Source organism: Halyomorpha halys, unplaced genomic scaffold (genome assembly GCF_000696795.3).
Source record: "Halyomorpha halys isolate HHAL.00 unplaced genomic scaffold, Hhal_1.1 Scaffold104.1, whole genome shotgun sequence".
NCBI classification, from domain to species: domain Eukaryota; kingdom Metazoa; phylum Arthropoda; class Insecta; order Hemiptera; family Pentatomidae; genus Halyomorpha; species Halyomorpha halys.
In genome coordinates, this window is record NW_027107578.1 from 1,449,266 (window position 1) to 1,465,961 (window position 16,696).

General features: G+C 31.3%; 1 protein-coding gene across 2 annotated transcripts in view; it reads left to right on the forward strand.

Moving 5' to 3' along the window:
• LOC106677602 (uncharacterized) overlaps positions 1 to 16,696 on the forward strand; it is a 938,458-nt gene that overhangs the window by 439,675 nt on the left and 482,087 nt on the right. For both annotated transcript variants that reach the window (XM_067045967.1, XM_067045966.1), the window contains exon 3: positions 926 to 1,131. In XM_067045967.1, the coding sequence (XP_066902068.1) occupies positions 926 to 1,131 (206 nt within the window). The remainder of the gene's footprint in view (positions 1 to 925; positions 1,132 to 16,696) is intronic.

The following is a 16,696-nucleotide window of genomic DNA, read 5'->3' on the forward strand; positions in this document are numbered from 1 at the left end:
AATCATTGATACATTTTTTATTCTATTGACTGCCAGAGAAGTTATATAATATTTTGATTGAACATGGAATACCAATGAAGTTTGTTAGTTTCACCAATAAAACCACTATCATTTATAACTTTAGATCAACAATATAAACGTATTAAATTATACAGTAAAATTTCTTGATGCTAAAAAAAAAAGCACAACATTGTTAATTAGTAGAATGACTGTTCCAACTCAAAACTTTTTTTTAAACAACCCTGTTTTCAATGTAACCTTGTAAGAGAGAAGGAGCTTTGACAATTTAATTTTTAACGTTTAATGTTTCAGGATGTAGGATTACGAAATTAAATTTAGCCGATTTTCTTTTTTCATTTTGTTCTTTTGTGGTAATGATTAATTCTTACAAAGTTAGAATGAGACTTTTATGTGTGCTCCTTGTAGAGTAGGTTAGAAATTTACGAAAATACTCCATTGAAATTAAAAGGTTTAGGATTTGGGAATAAGAAAAAATGTAATGCTGTTTGGTCAATGTTCTTGCAAAGAATTAAAACTAGTGTCATTTTAACGTCCATTTGTCAAAATGTGTGTAACTTTTTTTTTCAAATGAACAGTTGCATTTAAAAAAAAATTGTTTACAACTCATTACTTCTTTTTTTCAATTTATTCATTGGTGAATATTGATCGATGAAGTCATGTGAAGATCTAAAAATTTACAAAAATAAGTTGATCAGTTGTGTATAACTTCTTTCGCCTAGTATTCGACAGGATTCACACGTGCTGACAACAGCATAGATTTACTAACTCGTAGCAATTAGTTTGTAGGTTCCTGCCATATCTTAGGCTATGAGTCTATAAACCATTAAAAAATATATTAAAACTATTTTTACTATGTAATTAACTTAAGTTACAGTTAAGTAACAGCTACCAATGTTGTTAACAGGTGTTGGTGGCCTGAGAAATGTATGGCTAAAGACCCCAGTCGCAGTGGCCCCAGGCCAGAGTGCAACCCTGGTCTGTCTCTACGATCTCGAAGGAGAACCGCTCTACACTGTTAAGTGGTACAAAGGTCGCCAGGAGTTCTTCAGGTACGTCCCGAAGGAGCATCCCCACACCAGGGTCTTCCTCCAGCCAGGAATCAATGTCGACGTAAGTACTATCGTCCTTAATAATATTACAACCTGTAATATCTGAGCAATATGTTATGTAGAGTAATTATAGTAATATATATCATAAATTATCTCATAGTAACTTGTGGCATTATAAATATAATTGTATATCAATAAAGACGTTTAAATAAATAGTCTTGACCTCTCACACGAACAGTAATGAAAAAAATTATCCCTGACACTAGAATTCACGAACCAAAACATGACAGACAGAACAACACTTACATTCTCAGGATATCGACTTTTTTTAATAATAAAAACCTTTCAGGAATGCATTAGTTCCGTCCCTCTTGGTTTCAACCACCAAAGATGGTATTATTCATATAGAAGTATTGCTTGGCACACAAACCTTGGCTCAATCTATCACAAATACCTGGAAATCTCTCTCTGTAGACAAACACTTATAAACCCAACTTCTTATTCTCCACATAAATATCTCCTTGTGTTAGAGATAGGATTACTCTAATTCTAGATCGTAGATCATTCCGCTAGAAGAGCGGAAGAACAGTCTAGGAGACAAGTTGCCTGTAGATAGGAGCTGTACACAGTATGAACAGCTATGGTATGTAAAGTCTCTGTATTATCTTATTTTATATAAAGTAAATAAAATTTACCTTACACCACACAGCGGTTGAATTTCTATAAATATAATTATAAACGAAAATTAGCAGTAATAAATTTGATTAAATTTACGAACCTTGGTAAATAATGGAAAGGATTACAAATTTATTTTTTTGAGGTTTTTGAAGGAAGAAGCTTGAAAGATGGATCTACCTCATGGCACTCACATTCAAAATAGTACATAAACTGTAAGAAACGAACAATTGAGTGAGTGAATAACTCACTATATCCATCATAACTGAATTTTGATGACCCCAAAAATAGAAATTTCTTGAACTGAGCTTCTGAAATAAAAAAAAAAAAAAAAAAATGATTCGTGAAAGTTAAAGTAAACGAAATAAAAAAATTGTCTTTCTAGTATTGACTCAGAGCTAAAAATTTAATAAATTCAATTATACAAATTGAGTTTCTCTACGCAACAATGGTTTTATGTATGATTTTTTGTAGTATATCTATAAATATGATTGTAGGAACATGCTCTGGGTGTCAGTCAAGAAAGCTACAAAAAATATAGCATACAAAATATTGACAGTGACCAACATTTCACCCCTTGTTTCAGAACTTGATCAGAGCTGGATTCTGGAAATTTCAGAATCACTATGAAAAACACAGCACAGCCATACCACTACACAACTTAGCTCGTTAAGCAACGCATATGACCCAATATTTGTGACACAACAAAAAGGCTGAACAAATTTGTCCAAACGCGATACAATATCGGTACCAACGCAACCAACTTGCGCGAACATTTTGCCCAAATCTTACACTGCATAAACATAACTAAATCGGCCCCCCTCACACATTAACCAATATTGATTCAAACACTACCAAGTTGGCCTGAAATGCAAAACTGATGGTTCCTAATAAAAAATTGTCTGATATTTTGACAGCAACCTGAGTAAACATTCTTCAATTGATTACATTCGTTTAAATATTAATGTCCCAATAAATATAATAAGATGTATACCACATATACAACTTTGGATATAGTAAGTGTTAGGTAAAAGATCAAATGTCTTGAAATAAAAAAGAAAAATGCATTGAATATTTTTATTAATTAATTAAAAATTATATTTCAACGTATTAGGTTTCAACCAAATAAGTGTTAAAATAGTTTAAAAACCCCCCACACATTTACAATATTCATAAAATAGTCAGTATTACTGCTGAATATGGTAAGGGTTGGATATACACAAGTTTGCTTACCACCCCAGTTTTATCTCATGACTAGTGAAAAATATTTCCCTCTTGATTTATGAAAAGTATAAAACAACCCCCTTACAAATGTAGGCAGTTCTAAATTCTTCAAAATTCTCTAATTAGTATTAAACATTATACACACATTGAAACAGTAAAATGGAATATGGTAGAAAAAAAAAATTCCTTCAGCTCAATATTTATCTTATCGGACGTACACTGATTCTATCACTGACGAAGTTTCAGATTGTTATATATTGAAGATTATTTTGGTCGGAGACCTGTTGCTCTCACTTATTTCTTGGCGGGGAAGAACATCCTATTGCATATTTAATTCTGATGAAGGAGATCATACCAAGCAAACTGGAGCTAAAGAACTACTTAATATTTTTTACCTTGATAAAATAAATTTTGTTTCACTGAAATATTGGTATGCTTAAGGAACTTAAAAACAAGCTTACTACACCACTTATAGACAGTAGAACTTTCTCAACAACGCTTCTAGCATTAAAATCCATCGGAGCCAAATTCTAGCAGAAAGCCGTAAGTACTTTGAATCTGGGACGAAACGCTGGTCAGTTCCAGAACTTCAATATTTACTATAGTCGGGGAGGGAGGAGCACTAATCATCGAAGAGACCCATGGCTACTACAAATAGTCATGTTTTAATTATAACAATCGATATTTTAATACTGATGTATCGATTTTTTTATATATTCATGTATTGCTAAACTCTACCATGATTTATAATAAACATTTTTTGGTAAATTATAAATTTTTTCTAAATCTATAGCGAGTACATTGATAGGATAAGAAAAGATGATGGCAATTGCCAGATTTTTCTCATCCTACCGTAATATTACAGTGAAAGAAGTAACGTAAAAAGTTTGTATGCCTAGCAATATTGTAAAAGAACAGACATATTACAATAGTAAAATTTACTTGATGAATTCATTATGGGTGGAAACATACAGAGATGGTTCCCCCTTTTATATTGTATTTTAGTATTCAAAGCATTAGTTCTTTGAACTTTGGTGTACGAGCAGTTTTCCAACGTAAACTGAGTGATGAATATAAAAGACAGAATTTATCAATATATTCATGATAGCAAAAATAAAGATAATGTTAAATATATATTTTTAAAAAAACGTACGGAAAAGGACGTAATTTTGATTTTCAGTACGTTAAAATATTATATAAAGAAAAAAAAAAGCTTTTGAAGAAAATTTTAAAAGACATAAAATTAGCCAAAAATTCAAATGATGCAATAAATTATAAAACAGACACAAACATTTGAATTAGTCAAATTCTACATTATAAAATTATATTAATAAATAATATTAGCAAGATGAGCTATTAGTCAGTGGTTTTTGATTTAGAGGGCCCTGGAATAACCATCAGTCCGTATATCACAGCCATCTTGAAACCCTTTTATAAATATAATCTGTTCTATCTTGGTAGTTTGAGTCTATAATTTTGTACTAAAATTTCCAACTGAGGTTTTTGTATCCGAAAATGCCGTACTTGCTGAAAACTGGAATATTTTGTATATTAATTAAAATTGGTGAATTAATTTGGTCTTCAAGTTTCAACAAATTTACTTTCAACTTAATAAATTTCATACACAAAAAATTGAATATAATATATGCTGAACTCGAAAATAAATTAAATTAATAATGGATAAATCATACAAATAAAAAATTTTTGCAAACAAAATGATAAAATAACAAATCCAACAGAGTACACTGTACACAAATTGTCTCATTTTGGGCAAATTCAGTATAAATAAAACATTAATAAAATTAAAAGAAGTGACAATTCACATGTTTTTTAGAGATAAAGAACGAGGTAATTTAAAATTTGCTTCAAATATAGTTTTAAAAATTAGTAAATTTAGTTTAGTTATAATTTAAAAAAAAATCATTTATGTAACATTAATTTATGTATTTAAGGTATAGAAGTTTAAAAAAAAAATAAATATCCTAGGAATACAGCTGTAAATGAAATTAATTTATTTATAATACGAACAAATGTACAAGCTAAAATGTATTTGTTTATTTGATAACATTGGTTGTGAACTCCTAGTTAAAGTACTGAATACGATTTCTAAACGAACCCAAAATATAATATTAAGTTAAAAAAAAAAAAACAACATTCCAATCAATCTAATCACAAAACCAAATTAATTATTGATTCGTGAGAGTGGAATCGGTTTGATAAAGGCAGCGAGATATCGAACTCAACTCCCAATATGAGGCGCTAGCCGACAGTAGATACCTGTTTCATTTCGCCATTAGTACCGGAAATAACAGCAGTTACTGTTCTCCGTTCCAGTTCCAGTAATGGTGTCCTGCCCACTAATGTAATTACTGAACCCTCAACTCACCACATAATCCTTACCACAGTGCCAAATAGTCTGTCATTTTATCTTTGCTATATATGTACCATCTATAAACAAACATTCTCATCTATTTCTATGCTCTGTCTAATTTTAAAAGCCTTTACAATTAATCGTGAAAAATTAATCACTGTGAGGTTATGAGTGAAGAATGTTATTCGTAGTATTTTTAAATTCCAAATCAAGAGGTAATATTTTAATATAAATTGGTAATTTCAATCATGTGTTATATATTTCTAATACAAGATTTTACTTGCTACAGCCCTGCAATCCAATAAATACAATTCCTTTTTCTAATGTCCATACAGCAACGAATAATGAGAACAGGCAATAAGACAGTATACCGTCGTATGACGAACACTTCCCAGACACCTGACAGACACTCTCGCCCCATTACTATCAGAAATTTGATAGGATAAAGTCTTACTGGTTATATCACATGTCACCTGTTCTGAATATGTTTTTTCAAAACTTGCTTTTCTATGTTAACACCATTGAAACTCCAGCAATATTATGACACATATTGTGGGACACCTAACATTATACAGAACAAAAATGACTTTATATATACTACCCCATAACTAATGATAGTGACCGAATACATTTCCTGGAGTCCAATATAATGGTTTGATACTGACACATTTTCAAAGCACACATTTTACGAGAGGACAGCCACAAAGATAAAATACAGTTTCATGTGAACATTATAGGAAATTAAGATTTCTGGTATAAAGAAGATTTGAAACAGTCCTATCTACATAGCACCTTGCTCAATTTTCATTAAACATTTCTGATGATACCTTCATCAATTCGTTTATTTGATTAAGGTATCAATAGAAATACCAAATTTCTGAGTTTGATGAGCATAAAATTTTTTGAACTCCTGTCTATTTATTTTATCATTAAGAATACGACCATGAGGACCAGGTGGCTGAGCAAAGTGGGATAAAGGGTCTCAGGATGCTTGTTCAGAACGTTGTGGGCTAGATTCCAACATGGGTCAGTTGGAATAATACAGTCCAAGTAATATTTGGGCGGCGGCCCCGAGAAATGAATCTTGACATTCTATCTGCGAGGCTGCCAAGGTCCTCAATTGAGGAGTCATTTGTAGGCGAGGCAGTTGGAGCGAACTTAAACTGCCTCGTGACTGCATTGGTGCCGGTTCTAATCCATTCTGGGGTCGACTTTTACATCTACAGCGGTACCATGAAATAAAAACTAGACTCTCCACCATGATTAGAATAGGTTATCCCCTTCCTCTTTCTCCGTATTTCAGAAATTACCAGCAAGGGGTCAGAATAAAAAAGGACTATTTTCCTTAAATTTTAGTTTGAAATTAAAAAAAAAAGTTCTTAAATTAAAAAAAATCCGGGAATATGTTCATGTTTTAAGCTAGAAATTAGAGTTTTCTAGGCCAAAGAGAGATGAGGGAAGGTGGTAATCTACAGGTAACCAACCTATTTAACCAGATTGGTGGTTCAAGTTTTTATTCCCTATGGTTGCCACGAAACAAAAGTCAACCACTCAGGTCTGTTCGAACCGGTGCCTGTTCCGCAGTTGTGAGGTTACTAAGGGGATCCTTAACACCCTCGGTCATTAAAGGCCTCATACAAGTACTACTGCAGAAGCCTTTGATATTAGGAGCTAGAAGGAGACACAAGACTCGCTTAACCGCCTGACGAACGAAGTTCGCGACCCTTTATCGACCTCCGGGAGAGATGACAATGTTATTTATGACAGGGTATAGAGGAGACCCCTTAGTAGTCAGCTGAAACTTTATCCCTCTGCCAATGAAGCAGACGACAATGGCCCGCTTTATTATCGCCGCTCCTCAGGGTTCTTTTCTCCCGACCCGCGGCATCCATCCTCCCTGATCCTGGCCAAGATAGATCGCGAACCTCATCAGTCCGCTATAATGGCTTCTTTATTCAGTGACGGAACGAATGGCCGTTAGTGTATTCTGGGCGTAACTGGTTCATGACTATATACTTACTTGATGTTTATATTTGTATAATTATATATTTCTATACATAAAAAAAAAATAACAACCGATTTGGATGCACTATTTTATAAGGAATTACTGTTTCTTGAACAATGGCCGTGAAAGGAGTTGTGATCATGATCACGCTGAGTCACCAATTTTTTTCCCAATTTAAGGTACCCATTTTTTGGAGTGTGGATGGAACCGCTCCAAGCCTCAGTTTAACACAACTATAAATATCTCAGGGGCTTAGTACGTCGTTAGGAAGTGCTGTTTCATGAACAACGTTTGTAGAAGTTGTTTTGTTCATGATCACGCTCAGTCACCAAATTAATTTTCCCAATTTAGGGTACCCAATTTTTGGAGTGTGGATGGGTGGAACCCGGAGAGCTTCCGAACCCACAGGGTTGACTCACGACTAAAGTAACAGAAAAAATAATTATTTGTCACAGAAGGATTCGAACCTGATTTCGGAATATAATAACATGCCTTACTCGCTGATCTACCAAATATATTATTCTAACCAGAAGATGGTAACGGCTGATATCAAATAACAGGTCTTTATCAGGACTAAAATTCAAAATAAAAGATACCTATATACGTGGATGTATATAAACACATACAAATAAACAAGGTAACATATATTAAAATAGTAAGAAAATAAGAGAAGAATGCAGGAAATATAGTAACTACCATAGTAATAAGTAAACTAATGAAAAAAATAAAGAACGTACATTACCAAACATATATATTAAATGGCATAGTAATTAACAATGAACTGATAAATTAATAATATTGAGGCAGCAGTAAATGTTACCTTAGCGAATCATAATTAAGGAAGGAGAGTTGATAGAACAAATCATTAATGAATGCCCGATTTGTGAATAAAGTTTATCCGATTTACAGGATAATTATGTAACTGGACACCCATAGTTGCCAGTTAGGAATCATAAAAGGTTTTTCCCTACAGCTTCTCTGAAATATCGACTTCTTCAGCGAGGCTCGAACCTCGTACAGCTCTTAGCGAAGTTAGCTACTTGGCTAGTTAGCAGATTGAGGGGGAGAAGAGGTACTTAGTGCTCCCATCACCATAGCACTGCCACTCCCTCCAGGTCTTAGCGTTCTAATGGTTGTTCTTGAACGAGGAAACAGAGATCTATTTGTAGAAGTATTATTAGAATGTGAATCTGACTCTTCAAATGTTTATCTGTTTAACTAAGTTTGTTCACACCGAAATATTTGTTTTATCACTGCAATCCTGGTGATGATATATACAGTATTTATAAAGGGAGCAGAACTAGTTAATTTAATTTTAGTTAAAAACAATTTGTGTATATTATTAACAAATAAATAAATATTAATGTAATTCATCATTATTATATCCATAAACAATAATAATGATGTAAATAGAACGATTGATATCAACAATGAATAGAGTAAAAATCTAAGAACATGTATATTAGAATAAAAAATAATTTAATTTTAAAAACCGACTACGGAAATATCGTTTTCCCCTATTATCTGTGTCTAAGATACGGAATTTTATCGTGTATCACTTTTAACATGTTAGTGGATTTTAGTGATGTCAATAATAAATAATTAAACTTAGTTTAGTAGTGGGGGCCTTTCCACATCTGAATGAACCTTTTAATTCTTCCGAAAATATAATATAATAAAAAATAATACACCTTATTTAAGTTTACACGTGCAAATTAAAGAGTTTTTCCTGTATTAACATTAACAGTTACATAGACATTCCAAGGTTTATTATTTTTATAGACATTACTAATAACCCACTAGGTTTAAGGAGATATGTGATCACAGCCTGTCTCTTAGAAGAAATGTGAGTATAATTTAGGGCAATATCCGTAGTCGATTGTGTTTTTTTTTTTAATAATATATAATAATGTTTTCAAGATCAGGTTTAACCCCCAGATTTTTCCCGAATTAAGGGTATACAATTTATGAGGTTGGACCCCAGGGTTGACTCACGGCTACAGTGTAACGGAAAATAATTATGTACAACAGCCGGATTATTATCGTATTTGTTAGTTCCTTTGTATTTTTTTTCTCTTTTCGGTGATCCGTCACAAACATTGAATTTATTGAAAAAAGTTTTATTTAAATTTACGGACTCATTCAATGTTTATACATCCAAGTAAGCAGGAAACAAAAAATAAAAATAAATAAATAATAGGAAAATTTTTATTAATGACTACAAATGTTGAAATAAATTAAGATAAAACAATAGTAGTAGTAATAATATACTCCTAAAACCTTGAGATAATAAAAATTATCAGAATATATTTGTTAAGAATTTTATAATATTTAAATAGAAAACGTAATGACACGCAATATTTAAAAAAAAATCGGGTATAACAAATCACATAGATTTTACCTCTCTTCTCGCGATCGAACAACAACCCCTGTGATCGGAACAGTGAGATGGGTTCGACTGGAGGAGAAAATGAGACGGTGGCGAGATCCCTTGGGATCAGGAGGTGCCTATCAGGTCAGGACACTCACTCCTAATCCTGGAAGCCATTGTCTTAGCTCTGCCTTAATAAGGATATTGTGTGGGCTGTCTTATCCCCTCCAGGCTTCTTCTTCCAATTTTCCAGGATTCCACTAGAGCCTCCAGGTACTTCGATGACTGGGATTTGTTTAAATTTTTCTTTTTTTTAGCTAATTTGCTACCGCGTTAATTCATTCATCTCCCGAATTCATATAACGGGTTGAACATATTTTTATAGTCATACTTTGAATAAATCTAAATGGTTTTAGAAAGTTTTTCTATTCTTGTTTTCTACAAGTTTTTAGTTATTGGCTCAGCAGTTTTTATGATGTTATTTTCTCATGTATTGGAGTGTTTTTCCTCCAAAAAGATAACCGCTTGGAAATTTTATAAGAAATATTACTATGAACAAAATAGTTTTCTATTAAATAAAACCAAAATTTGTATCTAATTCTGTCTCAACACTTTATTTCTCACTAGTCCAACGTTTCGGCCATTACAGCCATCTTCAAGGACATCTAAATATTCAACAGCTTATATTATATCTTCACTTTTAAACATTTACAACAACATCATTATTCACTATATAATATAACATACCTTCAATACAAAACTCCTCCTCACATTAATTCACAATTTCTATTGCAGGCTATTCTGCCCAGGTCATTTTCTTTATTCTAATTTCTAAACCTATTCCAACATTCAATTATTAAAAAGTCATATTTATTATTAATAAGCTTGCTTTGCTTAAGTTTAGTTACCTATTTATTTAAAATTTAAAAACATTAACATTTATTTTTCTCCATAAAATTATCAACAATATAAAATACACCACCATATAACAAACCATTTATAACCTCCCACTTACACAGGACTGCCTTGTTTTAAAATTAATATATTTGTTATTTTAAATTGCATTTTTGTTTCATTTTGGTATTTATTTTAATTCTCAAATTTCCTTTATTAAATTTAATTGTAACTAGTAACAATTTTCTCTATTATTTTTATAAATTTATTTTGCTTAAAATCTCTGCATAATGTTGGTTTAAATTCTTAGTATCTGTTTTTAAATTAACTGTGTAATTAATGTTCTCTGATATATAAATTGATTCAAGTATTTTTCTTTTGTATAAATTGTTTTCTTTATGTAAAATTATGGCGTTATCAAAATCAAAATTATGTTGGTTTTTGGTTGTATGCTGTACAAGTGCTGTTTTATTTGGATCCTTCTCTTTATTTCTTGTATCATTTTTGTGTTGATATATTCTATCCCCCAACATTTGCTAAGTTTCACCTATATAGATTGCTGGACAATTTCAACATGGAATTTTATATATTAATCCCGATTGACATTTTATTTTAATTTTGTCCTTTACATTGCTATAATACTTTTTAATTTTATTGTTAGGTCTATAACATAAAGAGTATTCTTCCACGTCATAATCTATAAATGATCTCTGAATATCTTCCCATAAACCTTTTATATAATTTAAACCATAATATTTCTTAATAATTGATTTATTATTTGTTGTTTTATTTTCCATTTTTTCTTTGCATTTTTTAAGGTTTATATCCCAAATTTTGTAAATTAATTTTCTGGGGTAAAAATTATCCAAAAATATTTTAAATATCATATTTTTCACTCTATTCAGCCTACTAGCATCTGTTATTCTTATAGCCTTGTTTACATAATTATTAATGACATTGAACTTCATCTGAAATGGATGGCAAGAATAGTAATTTAATATCAAATTACTACTTGTTTCCTTCTTAGTCCATTCTGTTATTATATCCTTTCCTTGTCGTATTACTATCATATCCAAAAATCTTAGTTTTTCTTCCTTTTCCAATTCCATTGTGAACTGTAATCTGTCATGGTGACTATTTAATTCTTTAAAAAATTATTTATATCAACTTTTTTCATTATACAAAAAATATCATCAACATATTTAAACATTATTTTGACATTTATTCCTGATTTTGAAAATAAATCATTTATTAAATCATTCATGATTAATCCAGCCATTGATATTGACAAATTTCCCCCCATTGGAACTCCAAATAACTGCCTGTATAGTTCCCCATTATACTTAAATAGTTTTCATGTACATGGGTCTGCAGAAGAATTTCAGTCTAATTTATACTTTAAAAAATGCAAAAAAAAGTAGACTTTCAACAATTTTTGATAATTGACGAAGTAACGCATCATTGAATCGATTCATAATGCATCATTAAAAAAATATACTGAAATTAACAAATTTAGTTTGATTTGGCATTCAATGAGGTCAATAACAGGTTGATAAAGCAAACATTCGATCTTTAGTGAATTGTGAGATATATGATTTTTAAAAGGATTTGTGCATGTCACTTTGCAAACAATTGATTTTTTTTTAACCAATTATATTCAGAAAGATAAAGAATAGATTGTCGTTCCCTGTAACTCCAACAATTTTGAAAAAGTGGTTTTGGGTGGTTGGGAAGTTTATCACGGGAGGATTGTTCTGGCCATATCGGAACACTGAGGTCCTGATGTATGAGTTGATTTGTGACTAAGTAAGGAGCATTAAGGATTTTACAAAGGATTTTGGACTGTAAAGACCTGAATCCGATGGTCAAGAGGAGCCCTAAAGATTTATAATTTTAGATACAGCCATCAAGATTTATACAATGTTTTAATTAATGTGTATATTATCAATGTTTTAAATATAATATTTGATTGGTAAAATATTTTAGTTTTAAAATACTCTTCCTTCTGCTCATGTTTTAAAATAAGAAACGCAGGTGTCCAGGTGAGCAAAATACTCAAATGAGAAAGAAAAAGATGGAACGTTAGAAGTGTATTGATGAGAGAAATGCTCAGTCGTACATTGCAAGGGGTCAAAGGAAAAATTAACTAAGTATAGGTAAGGATGTAAAAGTGGAAGTTACATAAGCAAGCGACAATAACAACTTAAAATATTAGCAGAAGGTAGACAAAATTAAAAAAAAAAAGATGAAATACTAGGAAAATATAGATGTTTATTTCCTAATAAGAGAAAAATGCTCAAGGTTACACTTCTCCTTAGTTAGAATAAATAAAAAATACACATATGTTGTAATTTGAATTAGTTATTTAATTAATTATTTGTTAGTTAATTAGTTATTTCAAAGTTTTGAAACTCTGTTTTCCCTTTATGATGAATTTTGGACTTTGGCCACTACGTTATTTATTTGAACACTGTTTCACAGTCATAGAAAATAATAATAATCCGTTATGATAAAAAACATACATATTATATTTAATATTGATTCCTTGAATGACTTTATTTTTAATATGTTTTTAAAATATGGGTATGCTACTAATCGAATCTTAACCTGCTTTGTTGGGTAAGCAGCCGTTGACAGTAGCACTGCCAGTAGCAGTTTATTACTAGAAGAACTTGGCGTAGAGTTGAACTTAATCAATCATCAGAGTGTCGCGAGCAGTTAAGTCCGGCGAGTATTAATTAACTATCCAGGCTTTGGATTGCTACCCGTCTTGATCGTCTCATCAGTTATCGAGAACTTGCCCGGATTCCTAACGTCCTTCCATTTGTCTTGTCTGGTCGAGGAAATCTATCCCTTACCGTCCGGTGGTCATTGTATTCATATTGTCGGAGGCCATGACTTAAATAACAATATATATGAAAATACATGTATACTTTCTATAATTCCATTTAAGAATGTCTAAAATCCTTGATTTGGGTTACCGCTTTAGGACTAAAGCGATTTTGAAAGTTTCGATTTTAGAAGAACATAGTGGTGTATCAAAATCTTAGTTTCCATCATTTTTAGACTATTTTTTTTTTACAAAACTAAATATTAAACTTCAAAACGTTGGCCCTCATAATAATGTATTTAATGTTTTAATTAATTATTCTTTCATGTTTAAATTGTCATTTTATCCATCGTGTATCTGTTAGTTAATTTGCCGGGAGTCGGAGCTTGGTACATTTTTTTAAAAGATTTTTTTTCCCAATTTTTATAAGCTTCTTAGTCGAGTGTTCTTTTCAATATTAGAAGTCTTGTTGTTCCAATCAAGTGCCTTTTTGAAATTTGCACTCAAATTGGTCTTATTGTATGATTTTGTTCAACCAAAATGTAAACATCTTTAATTTGTACTAATATAGAACTATTTTCAATGAAAAAATAAAGAAAAAAATTCGTATTGGTCTTTATAATAAATTAAATCAAATAACAATTAATCGCTGTGATGATTATGAACAGTTCATAATATAATGATTAAAGTATAAAGAAACTGATTTACCATGCTCTCTCATAATATTATTCTTGCTAATGTATAAATCATTGTAAATATAAAATATGTAACAAAGACTTTACTTTATAATTAAGAATCCCTGCATGCCACCTCATGTATAATAACACAGTAAATTGGTGAACACGAAACCGTTGGAAAAGAACTCCAATGATTAATTATAGATATTCATATCTAGCATACCATGGCGAGGGGATCTATGATCTCTAGTGTTTGAATTAAATATAGTGCTTACTTTTTCAGTCGGTTCCCATCAGGAACCGATAGAGATACATAATGTAAATACATAGAATATAAATTTATAAAAACAAATACAGGAATACAAATACATGAATAAATTTCAATATAATACCTGTATGGGGAACCCCTGGTCGGACTTAAAACATCCGAAACCCCGTACACGGCAGTGTCAATGTGACAGAGTCGTAAATAACCATACTATAATACATTCTGCATAAGAGACAAGTTATAATAGTAATATATTGGATCAAAGAACAGACAATCTGCTGTGTCGTTTCTTGTTACTATTAGCTACTGAAACAGTCTGAAATATAACTTTCAGGTAATGGTAGTATTCATTTCTACTATGTTTTACTAACTTCAATGAAAAACGTAGAAAAAAACAGTTTTTAAGAACTTTTGAAAAAAAACAGTGTTGAATGAAAAATGATGTAGACGATATTGTTCCTATTAATATTTAATAGTTGGTAAATATAACCGATTTGAAATCAACGAAACATTGTATGAATAAAGTCTAAAGTTCTTAGATTTTGAAATTATTTTCAATTTATTCTATAATTGTTTATTATTAACATGATTATACTATTATAAGAATATTGTTATTTTCTAACATTATTACAGGTATTAGGTTGCATGTGGCACTTTCATGATCCATTTTTGAAAAAAAATGTCCCAAATGTCGCTCCTAGTGCTGTTTTAATAACGAATGTGATATCTTCATTTCATTAATAATAATGAAGAGATTGAATTAATTAAGGTTATATAACACGAAATTTATTTGCAATACAATAACTTTTTAATTTTGCTTCAACCAGCTATTTTGTTAGGCTTATAAATGAAATATTTATGAGAAACATTATGAGCTGAGCCATTTTGTATCGACCTCAGCAGTATGCAATCTCAATATCGATAAAGATCACGTTACTAAATGAGAAGGGGGCACTAGAGTAAAGACGACACTAGTTAATGAGGACACCGTGCTTCGGTAAAGATGGTAATGGACGCCCATGGGCCTAATAGCTATCGATGTCCTCCTAAATAACTATCGATAGGCCGTAATTGAAGCAGGTGTGCCAACTGCGAAGCCCCAATCCAATAAAGTCCTCTAGATCGGGCCAATCGATGGTTCTGCTACCTCCTTGTCCTTTCTTAAGCAGGTTGGTCCCAGGAGTGATCAGATGAGAAGATGGTAATAAAAGGCATAGCTTTATATTTAAGTGGATGTAGCTCTTACATTGTGTTAAAATAATAATTATAGGTCATTGGGGTTAAATATATATTTTTTTATCTTTAGGTATCAATGAATAATAATTCTTTATTTAAAAAGATCGAAGTTGTGTTGTAGACCTTTTTGGTCAACAATTATAACCATCGTTTATCGTATTGGAGCAGATATTTCGGACCGAAATGTCGAGGGATTCCAAATCCAAGGTTTCAGTTAGTCCGGAATTCCCAATATAGTTTCAGTTTGTTAGGAATTCCCAATATAGTTTCAGTTATTTCGTAATTCCCAATATAGTTTCAGTTATTCCGGAATTCCCAGTATAGTTACAGTTAGTCAGGAATTCCCAATATAGTTTCAGTTATACCGGAATTTCTAATATAGTTTCAGTTAGTCCAGAATTCCCAATATAGTTTCAGTTAGTCCGGAATTCCTAATATAGTTTCAGTTAGTCCGGAATTCCCAATATAGTTTCTGTTAGTCCGGAATTCCCAATGTAGTTTCTGTTAGTCCAGAATTCCCAATATAGTTTCAGTTAGTTCGGAATTCCTAATATAGTTTCAGTTAGTCCAGAATTCCAAATATAGTTTCAGCTAGTACGGAATTACTAATATAGTTTCATTTAGTCCGGAATTCCTGATATAGTTTCAGTTAGTCCAGAATTCCAAATATAGATAAGGTAGAGCTGGAGGATGACTGAATGTTTTCCTTTACGTTATTCTATTTTATTGCCCAACAGTATATAAAACGTTTTAAACAAAAAATAGTGAAGAGTGTTTAATATTTTATTTCAATATATATTTATTAGCTTTTTTAATTAAATATATTATTTTGAGCTCTTTGGGTAATAATATAACTCCGATTTATTCATTTGCATTGCCAAGACGTAAGGGAGTTCAATTTCAAACCTACATGATTTCATAATGCTTATGTATTTGTTTAAAAGAATAAGGAAAAATAGATATCTATAAGTGAATTTGAAAAACTTATATTTTAATTTAGGCAACGGCGTGGCTCAGTGGCAAGGAACTGTACAACTAATTCTGAGGACCTCGGTTCGAATCCGGCTGTGGAAGA